The 20969-nt window shown below is 57.5% G+C and overlaps 1 protein-coding gene across 1 annotated transcript; it reads left to right on the forward strand.

The window, feature by feature from the left end:
• The first annotated feature begins 225 nt into the window (after positions 1–225).
• On the forward strand, positions 226–20322 carry Tead3 (TEA domain transcription factor 3). The gene is made up of 16 exons (XM_036167180.1): positions 226–302; positions 384–783; positions 991–1201; positions 10729–10980; positions 12055–12119; positions 15393–15455; positions 15632–15694; positions 16364–16375; positions 17039–17176; positions 17257–17306; positions 17686–17747; positions 18052–18194; positions 18319–18492; positions 18679–18819; positions 18899–19051; positions 19164–20322. Exons 1-16 carry the CDS (start codon positions 226–228, stop codon positions 19275–19277), a joined length of 2118 nt encoding a protein of 705 aa, XP_036023073.1. The 3' UTR covers positions 19278–20322.
• Positions 20323–20969: the final 647 nt, after the last annotated feature.

A 20969-nucleotide genomic window follows, 5' to 3' on the forward strand; every position in this document is an offset into this window, starting at 1 on the left:
GGTCCCTCTCCCACAACACCCACAAAAGGGCTCACCCCTCTGCCTCTCGGTGACCTCCGCGCACCCCCAGCCTAGCACCAGCCAGGCGGAGCAGCTCTGACCGGCTAGGATGGAGATGAACGTCTGGACGCACAGCAAGGCCTGCCTCGCCCCCTCCTCCCCAGTCACTTCCTGCCCCGGAGACTAGTCAGACGTTCGAGGCCTCTCCGGACCCGCGCTGGGGGAATGGAGAAGCAGAATCAGGGACCCCACATATTCAATAAAGTCACATCCCGGACTGAACGCAGCGGTAACTCCTGGATGTGTGCTTGTAGACCCAGGTGTCCACGCGTGCTCTGAGCTTCCTTGTCCCCTTCTCCCGTCGTCCTATCGATCCTCGGCAGGAGCTCAGGGTCGGGCCCCCGACTCTCCAGGCAGCAGGGCGGAGAGGGAGGGGCCCCAGAGGTCCAGGAAGAGGGAGAAAGGGAGAAATTCGAGAAACAAGCCACTCGGGGAGAACCAGACAAACCGGGTCCGGGCAGGGCGGAGCCGGGTCTGGGGCCCCGGAGTGAGGGGGCGGGCTCTCGGTGGGAGGGGCGCTGCAGAGGCCTCGGCTGCGGAGGACCCGAGTGGAAGGGTGGGGAGCCCCGGGACCCCGTGCATGCTCGGGCGCCGCTTGGATGCTCGGGAGGCGGCTCCCCAGGACCCCCGACACCTCCAGGAGTCCGGCCCAGGGGGCAGAGCTCCACTCTTGGCTCCGCCCCGGGCCTGATCCCCAAGACTCAGCGGGGTACCCAAAAGGGGGTAGTTTAGGGAGGTGAGGACTCTGAGATGCCGAGCGAGAACTGGGGTGCGCGCGGGAAGGTGAATCCTCAGCGACGGGCGTTCTTGGGGCTGGGTGGTCAGAGAGACGGCAGGCCGGGGCCCGCCTCAGACCACGCCCCCAAACCAGCCCCGCCCACCCACGACCCCGCCCAGCGCTGGGCCCGCCCCTAGGTCCCGCCCCTCTAGCCCGCAGCCCCCACCCCCCGCCCGGCTCCTCAACACAAACTTTCCGTCCCGCTCGCTCCCTCCTCCGCGCCCAGCACCTCCCGCTCCGGCCCGGCTCATTCCGTGCATTCCGGCCATCCCCCTGCCCACGACCCCCCTTCCCGGCCCCCCTCGCTACTCCCTCGGGCCCGGAGGAACGGCCCGGCGGAGCGCCCCCCGGAGCTCGGAGCAGGTAAGCCCGGGGGACGCAACTCGGAGGCCTCGCGCGCGGAGGTGACTGCTCGGGTGGCTTCTGGATGGCGGGGACGCGGGACACTCTGGGGGCTCCGAGCTATTGTCCAGCCTGCGCCCGAGCCCAGGAGTTGGGTGCCGGGAAGTTTGGAGGGAAGGGGGGAGACGCTCTCCGGGAAGCCCCCCCCCCCCCCCCCACCCCCCCCGCGACCCGGAGGCTGGGAAGCCCGCAGTGTCCCGGGTGCCCGGGCCTGGCCCCGCCGTGTGCCGGGGTGTGCGCCCGGAGCCGCGGGCTTAGGAGGGCCTGCCGCCGGGACTCGTATCCGGGGCGCCCTTTGGACTCCGGGAGCCCGCGGGCCCCGGCTCCACGCAGGCCTTGGCCAGGGCGCGTCGGTGTGAGCGCTGCTCGCGGCTGCGCTGGGACCCGGCCGGGCGTCGGGAAGGCACCCTGCGAGCCCGGAGCGTGTGCGCACCCGAGGGGGACGCCTGTCCCCTCCAGATCCGCGGCCCACGTCAGAGGGAGAGGGCTTCAGAGTCCCAGCCCCGAGCTGCAGGAGCCTCGCTCGGGACGCGGCTTCACTTGGGGCCTTCTCCGCACTTCCCCGGAGAACTTGTTAAGGCAGTTGAGGGCATCTGGTTTTCCCTTCCCACTCGGGTCCTCTCCATTGTCTGTCACGTCTTTATTCCTTCTTGGGAAGGGAGGCCCGAGTGCTGGTGTGGATCTGTTTTCTAGCCCCAGCAGGCCCTGGGGCAGTGTCACTGAAGCCCCTACTCTACCCCCACCCCCAACAGGGGCCCTGATTGAGGGCTTCGATTCTTAAAGAGCAAGAGGGAAGGAGGTCCGGGGCCGGGCTTCTCGGGGCCTGTGTCCCGAGCTCTCCAGGTAGGGGCAGAACCAAGTCAGGCCTGGACTTGTAGCCCAGCCGGGAGGATGGGGGTGGGGGCTGGACACAGCTCTGAGGGGCTGGTGTCCATGGTGGCTCCGTGTATTCGCGCTCCCCTGGTCTGGTTCTGTGCACATACGGTTCCGCCTCAGAGCTGGGGTCTGGGATACCCTCTGGGGGGTTGCTGTCACCTGGGGCCAGGAAGGAAAGCAGATTGAAGCTGGAGATTTAGGGAGACATGGCTCTTTCCTTCCTCGCCCCCGGACCTCCCTCGGAGACTCCCGGTCTCCACACGTCTTCTGATCACTTGTTAAAGCAATTGAGGGGGGCTGGTTTTCCCTTCCCACTCGGGTCTTCCCCATTGTCCGTCATGCTTTTTATTCTTTCTTGGGAAGGACGTCTACTCACCGTGTGGCCAAGAGTAGACGAGATGACTGGATCCCCCTCCTCAGGGAGGGGCTGGAAGCCAGGCCTTCCCCACCCCCGGGGAGGGAGCTGTAATTAATGCTAATTAGCACTTTGGGGCTAGGGCTGGTCGAACAGAATGGTCAGTGGTTGGCAGGAGATCTTTGAGTGTGTGCACACACACGTAGGTGAGTGTCTATCCAGAGCCCTGCACCCACCATCCCTGTGAATTTTTACACCCTATCCTGTTATGCTGTCGGGAGAAGGGACAGCTCAGCTGAGGTCAGGGAGACAGGTCTCTGTCCCCCATTGAGCCAGCTGTATTGGTGACTCCTCAGGTGCCTAGTCCCTGAGCCCCGCCGAGGTTTGTCCTGTCTGTCTTCAGTCTCCTCATCATGGAAACTGAACCTGGAGGGGTCTTGAGAGGTGGGTGGGTGGCCCCAGATGGTACAAAGAAGGGGGAAATAAAGTCTTGGGGGGTATAGTTAAAGGATGGAGAAGAGGGGTGAAAGAACAGGGAGGCTGTGGAGTTGGGGGTGCTTGCCCTTGTAAGTGGGGTTCAGAGGCCGCTGGATGGATGGCTACCCCCATCTTCAATCCCAGAACCTTTCAAGGCCCCCTAGGGCTCCGTGTAGGAGCTTGCTGGAACAGAAGCCACCATCCTATCCTCAGTGGATGCAGAGGTGCTGAGGGTTGGAGGGTGGACTCCTGCTTGAGGAACCAGGCCACAGGGAAGCAGGAGGTCCCAGCCTTGTCGCCCATGGGTCACAGGAGCTGCGAGCAGCCCCTAGGACCCCAGCCCGGGCCTCTCTGGTTAGAGCTGGGGATCGGCAGGTTGCTGCGTCCCCGTGAGGACGGTGCAGGTGCTACCTGTCTCCAGACCCTGAGTCCAGACCCAGATCCCCAAAGCCTCAGCGCTTGGGGTTTCCTCGAATGCTGATTGTTTCCTGGACTCCCTGCCAGGCCTCAAAGGACAGGAAGTGATAGAGGGAAATAAGAACGCAGCTGTGGGGCTGGACTTGAGCGTGAGGGGTCATCTGTGGGGGACACACTGTGCAGTGGGTTATGTGTGGGAAAGGACCCAGGTACAGACCTTGTGACCATCCGTGAGGAAAGCTGTCTGTGGCGCCGATGTGTGAGAGCCGCTGTGATGTTCTCCATCCTTGTGGTGAGAGAAGCTGAGAGCTTGGGCTGCCGAGATGGCGCTCTGGGGTTAAAAAGGCGCTTGCAGCCAAGCTTGCCGACCTGTGTTCAATGTCCAATGGTGGAGAGAGAGCCCATGAGAATCTGGTGTGTAAGTTGGTTGGGGAGTGGGATTTCTCTCTCTCTCTCTCTCTCTCTCTCTCTCTCTCTCTCTCTCTGTGTGTGTGTGTGTGTGTGTGTGTGTGTGTGTGTGTGTGAAGCTGCCGAGGTGACTTTCTATTGTTGGGCATCACACTGGGATAATCGTGAAGGAAATTGTGAGTCTGTCTGTGTCACTGGCAGTGTGAGGGACAGGTAGGTGATGCTCTGATGCTGTGTGAGGGGCATTCCAGGTGACCTGTCATGCCATGCTGTGGCCACTTCTCCTGCCAGTTGTGAAATGTTGAGGTGGCTCTGGGTTCGTCTGGGTGACTGTTGATGACACTGTACTTGGGTACAATGACAGGACCCACCGCCGCCGTGTGTGCTGAGGAGCTGAGCAGATATTTGCATCCTGTTGTAAGTGAAGACAGCCTGGGAGAGACAGCCAGTCTGTGGCTCCCTGTGTGAGAAACTGGGGTGTGACTGAGACAGTCGCCGTGGGTGGTCACTGTCTCAGCTTGTGTGGGTGACATCCTCAGGGCTATGCCACACAGGGTGTGGGGGCCTGTGACCCTAATGCCTGTGGCATCAATCTGGAAGGCCTTGAAAAAGGTACTGTAAAGCTGGGCGTGGTGGTGCACATCTTTAGTCCCAGCTCTTAGGAGGCAGAGGCAGTCGGATCTCTGTGTTTTTGAGGACAGCCTGGTCTACAGAGCGAGATCCAGGACAGGCAGGGCTACATGTCTCAAAACAAAACAAAACAAAACAAACAAAACAAAACAAACAAAAACTGTGAAAGAGAAGGCATACATGCCCAGTGGAATCCCAGCACTAGGGAGGCTGAGTGAGGCATGGGTTTAAGACTAGCCAGGGCTATCCATGAGACTCAATCTCCGCTAGAGGGAGAAATGAAAAGGTCTAACGTATAGATGCAATGATGTGTATGTGTGTGTATTTATTTTGCTCACACTTGCAAACTCAACACTTGAGAGGCTGAGGTGTGAGGATGGTTGAGTTCAAGGCCAGTCAGAGCTACAAAGTAAGACCTTATATCAAAACCCAATAAGAAAAATAAAGTGGTTGAAATGATAAATTTTAGCCGGGCGGTGGTGGCGCACGCCTGTAATCCCAGCACTCGGGAGGCAGAGGCAGGTGGATCTCTGTGAGTTCGAGGCCAGCCTGGTCTACAGAGCGAGTTCCAGGACAGGTTCCAAAGCTACAGAGAAACCCTGTCTCGAAAAACCAAAAAAAAAAACCAACCAACCAAACAAACAAAAGATAAATTTTTGTTATAATACACATAATCCTTATTTGAATTTTTCCTCACACTTGTAAACTCCAACACTTGGGAATACCACAAGTTTGAGAGTGGCCTAGGTTACAGGCATGAAGACCTGAAGACCCGCTTTATAAAGGGGTGGTGGGGTCCCTGAGATGGCTCAGTGGGAAAAGGTGCTTGCTGCCAAGCCTGATGTCCTGAGTTTGATCTTCGGGACTTATGTGGCGTGGAAGGAGGGCAGAAAGACTGACCTCCACATGTGTGCTGTGGCCTATCTATGCACACGTGTGTGTGCACACACATATACACACATGAACAAATAACACTGTGAATATATGTGAACATGAATGTATGTATACATCTAAAACACAGGAGGTGCATGGCCGAGGTAGCATACGCCTTTAATCCCAGCACTCAGGAGGCAGAGCCAGGTGGATCTCTGTGAGATCCAGAACAGCCAAGGCTACAGAGAAACCCTGTCTGGAAAAAAAAGAAAAAGAAAAAAAAAACAAAACAAAAAACAAAACATAGAAGGCCACACAGTACGGTGGCTTCTGCCTCCTGTGATCCTGGAGAGGCAAGGTGTGCTTATAGAGGACACTGAGACCAGATGACATCGCTGATTGCTGGCAGCCCAGTGGGTGACTTGGGGTGGGGGTGGATAGCCACATGTTAACTGAGCTTTGTGGGACCCCAGTTCCTTAGGTTATCCCTCAGCCTAACCCTGGATCTCTCAGTTTCCCTATACAGAAAAAGACCCTGGAGAGTGGCAGAGAGGTTGGGAGGCATTCTGGGATCGGTCAGCTCTGTCTGCGGGAGGCTTGGGGTTTCTGAGGAGGGGGCTGTTCCTGGCCAGGGCTCCTAGGGGTGGTGGAGAGGGGCGGGGACCGCGGTTCTCAAATTGGAAGCACATTAGTTGAGCTGGAGAGGGGAGGCACCGCCTCAGTGGGCCTGTAAATTACTCCCTCCTGTGGAGAAGGGGAGCGGGTCCTCCCTCCCCAGCCTGGCAGGGTGTGGCCACTTGGCCGGTCCCTCCTGGGTCCTTAGCCTGGAGGTGGGGGAGGCATAGAGCATCCCTACCCCCTCCCCTGGCCCATTCTGGTCCTAACCAGAGCTTGGCCACTTGTAGGGTGGGAGCCTCTGGCAGCTGGAGAACAGCTGGCTGCTGTGGGGGTGGGGTGGAGGGAAGAAAGGCTAGGGGGTGGGGAGGCCCAGCGGGTCCTTCCCAGTACTGTGTCTCCTTGTCAGCCCAGCCCTCGGTGGGGCGCTGGGGACCACTGATTTGCCCGTGTTGGGTTATGGCTATGGCTCCTGGAAGTGAGCGCTTGAGGGCAGGGGTCTCCACAGGGCAGCTAGCTGCAGGGCCTAGCTCAGCTCCTGCGCCCCGGGAAACCACCAAGTGCCACCTGACCAAGTGCCTGTCTCTGCTGTGCCCGGACCAGGGCACCAGCTCTCGGGGGGCCCTCGTCCCAAGCTTGGCCTTCCCCCTTCGGAGGGAGCCACAGGGCCTTTGCAGACGCCCAACTCTGGCCTCCATTCAGAGCGGTCTGGCCAGTTCTGCCCGTAGATCTGGCCCCCGGGGCTGGGAGTGGGCAGCCAGGGCCCCTTATCTCCTTGGGCCTCCTGGCCCCCTTCCTCGTCACTGGCCCAAGGCACCTTCTGACCCCCAGGCTGAGGGTCTGGAGAAGGGAGGAGGCAGGTGTGACTTCTGCAGGCTAAGGGTGAGGTGTGGAAGCCTCAGGAAAGCCAAAGCCATCCAGAAAACTCCGGCTCCAGGGAGAGGGTCTGTAGGGGAGGAGCCGAGCCAGGCCCCGTCCCTCCCTCCTCTCTGGGTTCTGTCCTTCCTCTGCTCTCGGCCCCTGACTTCCTCTACAGTGTCGTTGCGGGTCTCACCTCCTTGCCTCTTTCCCTGGGTGCTGTGGACCCATTCCTGGGTCTTCTCTCCTCCCACCCCAGATGAGAGTCCATCTGTCTGGCTGCCCGAGGAGCGGGGCGTCTGGCGCTAGCTGGTCTCCGAGCTCTCCACAGTTCACTCTGGTCTGAGCCTGCTGGTGACTCTTCTGGGACCCCCCTGCCTATCCGGGCCCCTCTCTGTTCCTCTCAGAACGCAGTCTATAGATGGAGGTTGTGTCTGGGAACTACACTGTGTCCCCCCTCACCTGCCCCTGGAAAGCTCAGCCTCCTGTCTCCATGTGGTTCCAGGGTTTGGGGGTGAGCACCCACACTCCAGGCACTGTCTTCATCCACCATAGTGACCCGGGAGGGCAGAGGTAGTCATCCCAGTAGCCTCCCACACCTCCTGAGGAGTGTCTTCTCTGAATGATGGGGGCAGAGGAGACCCCTACCTCCAGCATTTGCCCATGCTGGGCAGTGGAGAGCCTTGCACAGACATGCTTCAGTGTGAGGAGGCTGTTTGGGGGTGCCACCTCTGCCACTCATGGGTACTCTGCCCTCTGGGGTGTGTCCCTAGAACTACCAGTCCTGCAGGTGCCCAGGAGCCGTGTAAGGTGTGTGCGTTAGGGGCCCTACTCCTTGGCACCCCTCACCCCAATACCCTCCCCCTCCCCAGCTGCCCGAGATCACAGCCAGGGGCTGCCCCGCCCCCAGTCTGTCCCAGCTCCCCGGCTGCTCTGTTCGCCATATTTGGCCACATGCTCCCGCGGGGGCGGGGCAGGACTGACATCACCCAGGAGGGGGGCATGGCTTGGATGAGGGGGGAGACAGCCAGAGACTTGGGGGAGGCCAGCAAGTTTCTTCAGAAGCTGGGCTGCCGGGTCCCCTGTGCACTGAGCTGGCTGTTCCACCGGAGGCTGAGGGCCCAGGGGTCCTATCTCAGGGTGTGCCCTCTGACCCTTCAGTTGGTTTGACAGCCCCATGGCAGCGTCAGAACCTGGGGAGGCAAAGACCACCAACTGCTCCTCCAGTGCCCCTCCCCCAGCTAGCACGGCACCTTGCCCCCCATTCCTACTGTAAACAGAATAGAGGGGTTACAGACCTAGACAGCTCCCGTGGTGAGGAGCAGGCAGGGGGCAGGGGCGTCTGCCCCTGGCTGCCCACTGGCCACTGAGAGAGACTCCTGGTGTCTTGGAAGCCACCAGAAAGGCTGGTCTTGTCCAGTGGTGTGGGGTACTTGAAGTTGTTACAGCCACTTGAGCTGAGGGGGCTCAGTGGCCTGGACCTCGTTTTCCTATCCAAGTGGTGGGTTCCACTGCCTTTTTCCTATCTACATAGTCAGGAAGTGGGCAGCAAGGGCCTCTCTTCTCCCCATGTACCTTTCCCCATGGTCCCCATCTCTGCCACTGACCAGTAACTCTGTCCAAAACCCAGCTCTATGGCTTATTTGCTGTGTGTTGTTGGGGAAGTTGTTTAACTTCTCTGTTTCTTGGCTTTTCTCATGTAATAAGTAGGATTAATAATGGTACCCCAGGGGCTGGAGAGAAGGCTCAGCAGTTGAGAGCACTGGCTGCCCTTCCAGAGGACCCAGGTTCATTTTCTGGCACCCACATGGCAGCTCACAACTGTCTGTAACTCCACCTCCAGAGATCCAGCATCCTCCCTCAGAGATGCACGCAGGCAAAACACCAATGCTCGTAAACTAGAGATAAATAAATTAGAAATTAGTACCCCAAAGGGTTCCTATGAAGACTGAATGAGTCATTGTATAAAATTCCCAAACCACACCTGGCATGTGGCAGGTGCCACTGTTGGAAATATTAAGTCTAAACCTGCTGTGTATAGTTGTATATATGTGTGCTTGATAGCCTACCACCTGGGAGCTGAGACAGGTGGATGGCCAGCTTGGACTACATAGTGAGACCTATCTCTAACATAGATGTAAGATGATCTCTAAGCTCAACATGTATTTGTTCAGACACTGCCATGTATATAGAGAGATATAGATACACAGATATAGATATCTGGTTTACCAGTGTAGCTCTGTCTGGCTGTCCTGGCAACTCACGGGTTCTGCCTGCCTCTGCTTCCTGAGTGCTGGCTGGCATTAAAGGTGTGTGCCACCACACTGGCAGATCCTTTCTATTCTTGCTTACCCAGAGCAAAGTGCACCAAGGGCTGGAGGCCCCCAGAACTCTAACTTTCAGTGTTTGGGGGTTGCAGGGGGCGTGAGGTGAATCTGAGGCTGTGTTCTTGGGACAGAAAGGATGCATGGAGCATGGGTGCCCATCTGCCATGTGGGCCAGGACAGGCCTGCCTGTGGGTGGTGAGGAGGTATGGGAACAGGAAGTGGATGGAGGAGGTGGACAGGTGGAGCCTCTGCTGCTCTGTCCTGGCCCCTCCCAGGTCAGCGCCTGGCCCATGCTAAGGTCCTCTGTGGAGGTTCTCTTCAGGTACCTGTGGGTGGTGAGAGAAGTCTCCTCTCACAGCAGGGGCCTCAGCAGGCCTGCTTTGGTGCTGGTAGGAGTGGGCAGTGAAGGCCCTGGCTAGAGGTCTCACCTCTCTGCCCCAAGAGGGCTGCAGACACACCAGTCCTTGCCTGAAGTCACTCTGCTACAGAACTCTCTGGGCAGTCATGTGCCTGGGGAGCCTCAGCTTTCTTGCTAAGAATAAGCATCCTCCCTGCCTGCCTGTGTAGAGACTGACCAGCTATGCAGGTGCGGTGTGGGGGCGGCTCTCACAGGCCAAGCTAGATGTAGCTGACAATGACCTTGAACTCTTGCCCAAGCCTTCTAAGTGCTGAAGTTATTGGCTCATGCCATGCCCTCTTTTTTGTATTTTGAGACAGGGTCTCCCTGTGTAGTCCAGATTGACCTTTGAAATTTGCAGTCTGCCTGCCTTAGCCTCCGGAACGCTGGGATTACAGGCAAACGCCATTGCCTAGCAAACTAGCAATCCATCCTTCCTTGGCCTCCCAACTGCATGATTACAGGTGTGCAGCACCTCTTGGTATATGTATAGATGGTGGCCAGGGAGATCTCTCCCCTTCTACCTTTATTATTTTTTTCATGTGTGTGTATGAGAGGGTGCTTGCAGGAGTTAAGTTGATCTATCTTGCCACCATATGGGGCCCAGGAACCAAGCTCAGGTCATCAGGCTTGGCAGATTCTCACGCCATCTTGTTGGTCCCTCTCTTTCGGGGGAGGTGGGGGGGGGGGGGGGGGAGGTGGACCAAGAAGGGCCAAGGTACCACATACCCCATGCTGCCCCCAGATGTGCTGTGTAGTGGAGGAGGCTGAGCCCTGATCCTCCTGCCTCCTCCTTCTAAGTGCTGGATTACAGGGGTGCGCCACCCTACCCAGCTTCTGTTGTGTTTTCGGTGTTTCCAGCCTGGCATCTTTAACCCTCGTAACTCAAGGAGACTTTTTTTAGTTTTAAAATAGGTGTGTGCACCTGCCGGGGCCAAAGGTGTCAGGGTTCCCCGGAACTGGAGTGACAGGCAGTTGTTAGCTGTCGGACATGGGTGCTGGGAATGGAACTGGGGTCCTCCACCCTTAACCTCTGAGCCATCTCTGCAGCCCTCCAAGGGCCCATTTTGACTTTGTATAGGCCCCATGCTCAGAGAAGTAAACTAACTGGGCCCAGGGTCACACAGCTCTGGTCAGGCGTCACCTCTGATGGCCTTTATCCAGCCTGGAGCACCTGCCCCTGGTGTGGGGCGCACTGGAGTGTGGCCGCTGGGTGGGAAAACCCTGCCCTAACCCTCCTCATCTGCTTGTCTAGGCTCAGGCCGTCCAGGGGGCTCAGGCCCAGAGCCCAGAGCAACCAGCACCATAGCGTCCAACAGCTGGACCGCCAGCAGCAGCCCCGGGGAGGCCCGGGAGGATGGGTCCGAAGGCCTGGACAAGGCGCTGGACAACGATGCAGAGGGAGTGTGGAGCCCGGACATCGAGCAGAGCTTCCAGGAGGCCCTGGCCATCTACCCGCCCTGTGGCCGGCGCAAGATCATCCTGTCCGATGAGGGCAAGATGTACGGTGAGTGCGTGGGGCAGGCAGAGGTGGGCGTGGCCCCGCCCGCTGGCCCCGCCCCCTGCTCTCTGTCCCCTGCCAGACCGGTTGGTTGGGGGAGTCCTGGCCGCCTGCCCGGCGGGCGAGTCCGGGCGGGCTCGAGCTGCGTGTGTCTGGGGCCTCCTCCAGCTGCACCTCGCAAACAGGGCGGCCGCAGCCCACACGCGCCCCGCCTCTCCCCAGCCCTGCCGGCTGGAGGTTTCGGGGTGACTCAGGGGGCCAGGAAAACTGGGTCAGTCCAGTGAGCCTCAGAGCGCCTGTGACTCCCCCGACTCCCAACACCCAGGACTGAAGGGGTACTGTAGGGAGAAGTAGATGGGAGCCCCACCCTCTGCACAGGCCGGTCCTTAATGCCTGAACCCCACTCTTGGGACAGGAAGATGTTCTAGGGTGTCTCCACCGGGTGGGACTGCCTGCCCACGTTGCACCCTCACCAATGGCAGGGCAGCCCCATGGGGTATTTTTAGACAAGGGGTTGGCAGGCAGGGAGGAGCAGAGGGGCCTGTTCTGTCATCACAGAGGAATTTGGGGAATGTGGCAGTTCTGGGGAGGAGAGGTTGGGGGGCTGAGTGCGCACCCTGGGTGCTGACATACACCCTGTGGTATGCATAGACAGCCTCCACCTTGCATAGCCTACTCCCCAAGTGGGCGTCCGGTGCTGAGCAGAGCCCCTACCCCAAGACTCAGATGAGTGGGTAACCCCATGTGGGTCATTGACATGAGGACCCAGAGACAGCTTGACCCATGCTCCAGCTCCTGTTGTCCTTCACCAGACGGCCTTGTTCAGGGTCTCCCACGATCAGGATGAAGCCAGAGAGAACTGTTCCCAGACAGGGGACCAGGGCTGAGACCCACCCACATCCCCAGCCCCTAAGCCTTGCTGGGAATGACGGCCATGCTGCATGGGAAGCCTGTCAAGGTCCTTTTTACTGCTGGCCGTGTGCAGGGGAGCCCCGAGTGAAGAGTGGCGGGGTGGGGTGCCCAGCCTCCCCTTGGACCCTCTCTCTTCCCGGTCCTCATTGGCTGTCTCTCTCTGATCAGGTCGAAATGAGCTGATTGCCCGCTACATCAAACTGAGGACTGGCAAGACCAGAACAAGAAAACAGGTAGAGAGATGGTCCCGGGCCCCTGCCACTCCACCCTTGGCTGTCTTGGGTTTAAGGACCACAAACTAGTCCACAGGGCCTGCTCACCAGTCAGGAAGATGGGCATGTGCCCAGTGGGGTGGACAGAAACAGCTAGTGTAGTCTTGCTGGGGTAGGCCTGGAGAAGGGAGACCAGATGTGGGAGTTAACCAGGGAAGGGACCTTGCTGGCAGATCAGCCATGATAGCAATCCCTACACCCCACTTGTGTTAGCACACACCACAAAATTGCCAAGTGATAAGGTTCACACCCTTCAACCACCATGTGGCCATACAGCCGCTCAGAGCCCGCTCTGTCTTAGGGGTTCTGGTGCTATAAGAAGACCATGACCAGCCGGGGCGGTGGTGCACGCCTTTAATCCCAGCACTTGGGAGGCAGGTGAATCTGTGAGTTCGAGGCCAGCCTGGACTACAAAGCAAGCTCCAGGACAGGCACCAAAATTTAAAAAAAAGACAATGACCAAAAGCAACTTGGAAAAGAGGGTTGTTTTGCCTTACACTTCCAAATAACAGTCCATCACTGAGGGAAGTTAAGGCAGGAACCTGGAGGCAGGGACTGAAGCAGAGGCCATAGAGGGTGCTGCTTGCTGTTTCTTAGACTGTCAGGACCACCTTCCCAGCGATGGCACTGTCCAGAGTGGGCCGAGACCTCCCACATCAGTCAAGAAAGTGCACCACAGGCTTGTCCACAGGCCAGTCTTGGGGCATCTTCTCAGTTGCGGTTCCCTCTTCCCAAGTGACTAGCTGTGTCTAGTTGCCATAAACTAAGGAACTGGGGAGGGAGTTTAGTGACCCCTATTGGTCCATGAGCTAGGAGGAGGTGGAGTCAAGATTGGCCCCTGGCCTAACAGAATGATCCAGGAGCAGGTGGTGCTGAGGAGGAAGAGTGGGAGCCCTGGGGGGGGGGTGTCAAAGAGTGGGGGCAGTTGTGAGGGATGTGGCCCTGCAGCTGCCAGGGCAGTGGATCTGGGAGGCCAGCCAGGAGGTGGAGGCTGAGACTGCATCCACAGGATGGGGGAGTGCCAAGAGCTGGGGTGACCAGGCAGGTGGATCCGGGGTACCTAAGAGAGAAGCTCAACCCCCAGCCCTTCCAGGAGTGGGGCCCCAGAGTGCTGGGTGTGCAGACAAGCCCCTCCTGCCCTAACCTCATCCTGGGGAGCCTTAGGTTCCCTGTCTACTGTGCATTTAGTGATGTCTGATCTGGGCCTCAGATCATTTCCTGGGTCTCCAGTACACTGGGGTGGCCACTCTGGTCCCTGGGCTCAGGCTCCTGAACTCGGAGGGCCAATAACAACACAAACTCCACTATGTGGAGCAGCACATGCCTGGAATCTCAACACTTGTAAGGCTGAAACAGGAGTTTTGTGAGTTCGAGGCCCCAGGATAAGAATCTCAGTCCTCCACCTCCACCCCCCCCCACCCCACCCCCCCCCCCCCCACCCCCCCCCCTGACAACACAGACTCTGAGGTCAAGCCTCAGTTCCGATAGTCTGCCCTACCTGGGCCTAAGTTTGCTTCCCAGGCCGATTCCTTGGCAACTGTAAATTGATTGATATGTGGACACCTAAAACAGTTGAGTGCACCTGCGGCTGTTACAGCTACATGGTAAGCCACACCCGTATTCTCAGGAGCCTTCTGGTCAGCCCTGGGAAGGGGCTGACGGTCTCTAAGTTCGGACTGAGTCAACCTGGCCACATGTCCCGCCTCATTCTGACCCGGCATTGCACCTGGCTAGGCTGTCCACACAGGACAACACAGCCATCTGGGGACTGGTGCCTAGATCTCCTGTCCCTTGTAGTGGTCACTATGTAGCCCAGGCTGGCCTGGAACTCTCAGAGCTCCACCTACCTCTGCCTCCTAGGTGCTGGAATCAAAGGTGTATGCCACCTACCCAGCACAATGCCTCCATGTTAACCAGACAGCTAATACCAATTTGGGAATAAGCTCCCTGTGAGCTCCAGTTGTCAGAGCTGGCCCTGCCTGGGGAGGTGGTCCCCACTTAAGGGTCTGAAGGAATCCTGGGAGAATAGCTTGCTGATGAAGCCAATGGTCCCCAGAGCTACACAGCCTGGGTTTGAATGCCAGCTCTGCATCCAGCTGTGTGATCCATGATACAGAGCCAAATCTCTCTGGGCTTTGATTGGGTCATCTGAAAGTCAGAGTTGCTGCAAAGACCAAATGAGCTGGGCTTATGAAGTCGGGAAAACGTCAACATGTGTGTTTGGTGGCCATCGGTATTGTCAGGGAAAGAGTGAGCCTCTACCAGGACTCCAGGGCAGGGACCTGTCAGGAACGCCCAGCTAGGGGGGTGTGATGGGGGTTCAAGTCCACAGCGAAAAGAACAGCTTCTTTAGGGGAGTAAAAAACTTCCAAAGAAAGCCCAGAGCTGCTGATGTTATTGCCCATGGAGCGGTGTTGATGGCATGTGGGTCTGCAGCCTGTCACTGGTGCCTGGACCGTGCCAAGGGCTGTCATACAGGCTGGGCACTGTGGGCCTAGGGTTAGCTCAGCTTTACGCTTTCTTAGAGGCAGCAAGGAGCAGGGTGCTGGCAAAGAAATCCTTCAAATAAGAGCACCTACTGTGTGCAAAAATCTGTCCATGGAAAGGCATGCCAGAGTGGTTCCAAAGAAGCTGAAGGAGGAAGGCAGGGGAGGGCCAGGCTGAGAACCAGGGTAGACAGACAGGTTGGAGAGATCTGATAGAAGCTTTGCATGCCTGTAATCCCAGCATTTGGGAGGCAGAGGCAGGTGGATTTCTGTGACTTCAAGCACAGTCAAGGCAACAAAGTGAGACCCTGTCACCAAAAAAAAAAAAAAAAAAAAAAAAAAAGCAGCAGCTGTGGCTTCCATGTACATCTAACCCTAGGAGGAGCCTGGAGCCACAGCTAGCCTGTGTGGTGTCCTCAGAGGTGAGGATTCCTGATGAGACCCACCCACTTCCTTTGGGTCAGTGCAGCCCGTGCCTGAGCAGAGAGCAGATCATGGACTGGGGGGCTGTTCTGTGAACAACTGACACAGCAGTGCATAGTGGCCCTTGAAGCCACTGTGCGCTCTTAATTCAAGGCCAAGAAGAAACAGTTGACAGTACCAGTAGGCACGTGCCCACTGAGATGCCCGAGTTCTCCCATTGGACCCTGGTCTCCCAGAAATGAGGGCTGGGGTACTCCCTCCACCCTGGCCATCCTGGCTGCCTCCTCACCATCTGTTTTCCTTTGTGGCGGGGCACACCCTGTAGGTGTCCAGCCACATACAGGTTCTAGCTCGGAAGAAGGTTCGGGAATACCAGGTTGGCATCAAGGTACGTCGGGTCCCTGGCAGGGCCTCCAGCCTTTGCTGGGCCTCTTCCGTGGTGCCTCACCCATTCTGCACACTGCAGGCCTCGGCTGGGTTTCCAGCCCACTGTACCTCTCTCTGGCTCGAGCTGTCTTCCTCGCCTCCCTCTCCTCTGTCCTTTGCTCTCTCTCTTTCCTACAGGTCTCTAGTCACTTGCAGGTTCTAGCCAGGAGGAAATCTCAGGAGATTCAGTCCCAGCTGAAGGTATGGGCCCCTGCCACTTGGCTGAGCTCTGCCCAGGACAGGGCTGAGAGGCTGAGACACACAGTGACAGCCCCTAGGTGCCTGCTGAGGGGTCACTTTAACCCCAGCACTCAGACAGAAGCAGGCAGATCTGAGTTCCAGGACAGCCAGGGCTACACAGTTAGACTCTTGTCTCAAACAAAAACAGGCTGTCAGGGTTCCCAGGCCACAGCCCCTGGTGACTGACTGGACAGCCGGTGGCCAGCATCCGGGAGCTACTCCAGCCTGTCTCTCCTCTGTCCCCTGCTCTTTCTCCTGACCTTTGCTTGCTAATGGCCTGGGGACTTGGGGGATGTGAGGGTGTTGGCTGCAGCTCGGCAGGGGTGGGCCGAGAGCTCCTGTCTGCAGTTCAGGATCTGCCTGGTCCCTGCCTCTAAATCTTCCAAACCGATGCTTGGAAGTTCTAGGAGGAACAGACTCATGGTCCTTTTTCTTCAGCCTCACCCTGCCAGGGCACCCCCTCGCTGACAAGCACTGCCTCTCAGGGTTGGGAGGGCGCCCACCTGCCTCTTGGCTTCCTTGGGAGCTGACAGCCAGGGAACGAGGTGGGGGTGGGTTGCAAAAAACCATGTCCCCTCCCCCACAGAACCCTCACATGTATCTAATCCTCTGTCCCTTTCTCCTTTACAGGCCATGAACCTGGTAAGTGGCCCAGCGGCCCTGGGGAGGGGCTTGAGAGCACCTACGTGACAGGAGCAGAGGGGTGGCGTAGTTAGTGGTGGCGTGCTCACTAGACACTCCCCACCCTCAGTGCAGTGCTCAGCATAGGAGCAAATCAAAGCTGCTGAATTGTGTGGAGTGAGTTTGCTTTCATAGAAAAGTTTGCTGGGCGGTAGTGGTGCACGCCTTTAATCCCAGCACTCGGGAGGCAGAGCCAGGTGGATCTCTGAGTTCGAGGCCAGCCTGGGCTACAGAGTGAGTTCCAGGAAAGGCGCAAAGCTACACAGAGAAACCCTGTCTCGAAAAACCCAAAAAAAAAAAAAAAAAAAGTCACAGATAATTTGAGTGTCCAGGAGGAGCATTCAGTGTCTCAGTGTCTATGCAGACACTGTGTATGCGAGACATTCGGCACCCTGTATTTCAGTATATGATAGCCCAAAACCAATTCCCTCAGGGATTCCAAGGGACCACTGACTGGGGCATAGAATAAAGTAGTATTCCATACTGTGGGCTGAGCCAAGAAAGGACAGACACCAGTACACTGGGGTTCAGAGAGGTAGACACTACTGAATCCACAGTAGAGCTGGGCCTAGAATTCTTACCTGAAGAGCCTGGCCCAGACCTCATGTGACCGCTGTCTCCTAGGACCAGGTCTCCAAGGACAAAGCACTCCAAAGCATGGCATCCATGTCATCTGCACAGATTGTCTCTGCCAGCGTCCTGCAGAACAAGTTCAGCCCGCCCTCTCCTTTGCCCCAGGCCGTCTTCTCCACCTCCTCAAGGGTATGGGTGGGCTGTGGGCTGTGGCTGGGCTGGGGTGTGGCCAGGGTTCCTGAGTACTGAGACGCTAGCTTTGTCCACAGTTCTGGAGTGGTCCCCCTCTGCTAGGACAACAGCCTGGACCATCTCAGGAGTAAGTATCGCCCATGTCTTCCCTGAGTCCTCCCCTCCTTCCTGAGCCCAGACTCTGTCAACACCCCTGTATTTGTTTCCTACTTGGGAACCAACGTTAATGTCTGCTCACTACCAGGTAGTGAACAAAACTCGGGGTTCTTAGTTCTGAGAACATACTTACAGCTACGGTGAATAGCTTTTTGAGGAGGAGAGTGTACTCACCCACCAGCTGTGGGATGCAGGCGAGGCCATCAGAGTTAAAACATAGAGGGAACAAAAAGGTGGTGGGCTAGCCTGTAAGCATGCACTTTGCGACATCATCGGAGGGGATGCAGAGCGGGAGGGACTGGGCAGATGAAGGGTGCCGAGGACCTCTAACTCCATATTCCTGTCCACAGCATCAAGCCCTTTGCCCAGCCTGCCTATCCCATCCAACCTCCCCTGCCACCAACGCTCACCAGTAAGTACCATCTAGTACCTCTGGTGTCTGCCCTTCTATGTGGGGCCTGTATCTGTCCTGGGGTGGGTGGCAGCCATAGGGCTTTGATAAGTTTCTATTTATTCCCTGTGAAGAAAGACATCAACATCTTCACAGAATTCCACTCTAGGTGATGGTATTTTAGTTTTCTGTGTGAACACATTAATAGTGGCATGTAAAAGCATCCTGTGACTACTAATACTGCACAGCACCACCCCTTGGAGAGTAAAGCCCAACCCTGCAGTCCACCATGCGTGGGCAGATGAGCTACATTTTACCCTTTTAGGTTATGAGTCCCTGGCCCCGCTGCCCCCAGCCACTGCCTCCTCTGCCTCTGCGCCTGCGTGGCAGGACCGAACCATCGCCTCCTCCCGGCTACGCCTCCTGGAGTATTCTGCCTTCATGGAGGTGCAACGGGATCCTGACACGGTAATGTGGGGATGGTGGGGAAACTGGCCTGGGAGGGAGCACCCACATACTGTCCTGCCAGTGGGGTCCTTGGGCCTGCAGCCTCAGCCCCTCCAGGCTGACCCTGGTTCGGCCCTCCCCACAGTACAGCAAACACCTGTTTGTGCACATCGGCCAGACAAACCCTGCCTTCTCAGACCCACCGCTGGAGGCGGTGGATGTACGCCAGATCTACGACAAGTTCCCTGAGAAGAAGGGGGGACTGAAGGAACTCTATGAGAAGGGGCCCCCAAACGCCTTCTTCCTTGTCAAGTTCTGGGTGAGGCTTCTTCTCCCAACCCAAGATGGGCAGCTCGCCCAGCTCCTTGCCTCTGCTCTCCTCCATGACCGGCGGGCCCCTGGGCGGGACCTGCAGGCCTCTGGGTAGGTGGGACTGGAGGCATGGAGGTGGGGAAGCGGGAGGCTAGCCTCTGGCCTCTGCAGCACTTGGGTGTCCTCCCCACAGGCTGACCTCAACAGCACAGTTCAGGAGGGCCCTGGGGCCTTCTACGGGGTCAGCTCGCAGTACAGCTCAGCTGACAGCATGACCATCAGCGTCTCCACCAAGGTGTGCTCTTTCGGCAAGCAGGTGGTAGAGAAAGTGGAGGTGAGCAGGGGGTCTGAGGAGGTGGGTGGCAGGCAGACAGGTCAGTAACACCCAGTGACACTACCGCCCCACTTTGCAGACCGAGTATGCCCGTCTAGAGAACGGCCGCTTCGTGTACCGCATCCACCGCTCACCCATGTGCGAGTACATGATCAACTTCATCCACAAGCTGAAGCATCTACCTGAGAAGTACATGATGAACAGCGTGCTGGAGAACTTCACCATCCTGCAGGTGCGAGGCTGTCGGCTCCGGGACCAGGCTAGCTTGGAGAGGTGCACAGCTGCCCAGCCACTGCCCCTGCTCTGCTGAGACCCACTCCTTCTCTTCCTCCCTGCCCCCACAGGTGGTCACAAGTCGGGACTCACAGGAGACCCTGCTGGTCATCGCTTTTGTCTTTGAAGTCTCCACCAGCGAGCATGGGGCACAACACCATGTCTACAAGCTTGTCAAAGACTAAGCTTTGACGTCCAAAGGATGCAAGACGGACTTCTTCCACACACCTGCCTGCCTGGTCTCCCAGGGTGTGGGTTGGGGAACTCACCCACCCGTGGGTTTCAGGCTGGGACCCAGGCTGCCTCCCTGGCCCCAGCACACACGCTCCCTGCCACTGTTCTGCGCTTTACTGGAGTGAAGAGGGCTCCATGGTGATGTGGCCTTCCTGGGCATTGACCCACAGATGACCGGGCTCTACCTGGCCTCGAGTGACATCAGAGTTGGGGGATGGAGGACACCTGTGGGCTTAGTGCATGGTCTCTGGCCCCCAAGAGAGTGTGATGAGCAGGTGAGGGTAGATAGGAGACCACAGAGAGGCAGCTTGCAAGGCTGCCCTGGTACAAGGTGTCAAGTTGGAGGCTGGGTTAAGAAGGGCCCACACTTCTTTACCTTCTGGGTACCTGCCTGTCCCCAAGCCTCTTGCACAGCAAGATTGGGTCTCTTGTATCAAAGTGCCAAGATGGAGGCCCACATAAGTGGGCAGAGCCAGAGCCTCAGTTCGGCTACTTCCCTAGAACAGGGCTGGCTACAGGGGAGGGGGCTGTGCTGGCAGAGTGGTACAGCTGAGCTGGAGGCTGAACAGGGTGCTGCCCACTTCTCCCCAGCACTTCAGCTACTAGGCACCCCTATAATGTCCCAAAGACAGGTGGGTGGCAGGGAACAAGGAGGCTGGAACTTGAACCCTTGTCTCCTTCCCCTCCCTCCCCTTTCTCCACACCCAGGCCCCTGAGGGTCAACTGGCCTGTGTCCCTAGGTCACCTGGGTATTTATAAGTTTCAAATGAAGTACTGTGCCCCCTCCTCATGCTGCCCGAGCTTTCTGAAGGTCTTCACCGTTCGCATACTGCTCAGGCCACCTCCAAACCCCACCTAGGTTTTATAACATGTATTATATGTATTTTTGTGTATTTTTAAATCCAGCTGTGATGGGCTGTATCATAAACAGCTCAAGGCAAGGGGCCCCTAAGGTCTGGCTCCTGCTAAAAAAAATTAAAAGCTGTTTCTGGGTCAGGACAGTTGTATGTCATGTGTGACCTCCACCGTGGCCTGTACTCAGATATGGTACAGAGACGCTGTGATCAACCACCACCTCATCAATCATGCTTGACCAGCATTGTCTGGACATCACCTTAGTGCCTTCTGGGAAAGCTGCGGCCAGGTGTGCAGGTTACTAGGCTGGGCCATCAACTGAAGGTCTGTCTTCAGCAGTCCTGGAGATGCCCAGGCTAGACCAGGCATGCTAGGAGCCAGTTGAGCCCTCAGAGTCTACCCTAAGGATGAGAGGCAGAATGAGGCCCTAAGCCCTCCACTATACCCCACAGCCTGTAGGGGGAGAGCTCTGGGTAGGGTGCCAGCCTGGGACACACAAGGTCTCACAAACTCCTACAAATACCTATCCTCACCAGGCTTCATAAGGGACACTTGGCTTTCACTGCCTCACCTGGCAAGCCTATTCTACATCAATTTATAGGTGAGGCTTGTGGACTTAGCCCTCTCCTCTTATCTGTGGAAGTAAAGCCTTCAAGCCCCTCGGCTTTGACCCCTCCTTAAAAGGGGCCTGCCCAGACTCACTGTTCACCATGTGACAGGATTCTGGGTTGGCTGCAGCTATGTGCTTGAACCCAGAAGTGTATCTAAGGTGGCCTGGCTTGTCACTA

This window comes from Onychomys torridus, chromosome 18 (genome assembly GCF_903995425.1).
Source record: "Onychomys torridus chromosome 18, mOncTor1.1, whole genome shotgun sequence".
NCBI classification, from domain to species: Eukaryota; Metazoa; Chordata; class Mammalia; order Rodentia; family Cricetidae; genus Onychomys; species Onychomys torridus.

Bases quoted from the DNA above. Each gene is read 5' to 3' on its own strand.
- Tead3 (XM_036167180.1), top strand. From the start codon at position 226: ATGGAGAAGCAGAATCAGGGACCCCACATATTCAATAAAGTCACATCC. The intron at 784-990 runs GTAGTTTAGGGA...CCGCCCCTCTAG, and splicing joins AGCGGGGTACCCAAAAGGGG to CCCGCAGCCCCCACCCCCCG. The intron at 19,052-19,163 runs GTGCGAGGCTGT...CTGCCCCCACAG, and splicing joins AGAACTTCACCATCCTGCAG to GTGGTCACAAGTCGGGACTC.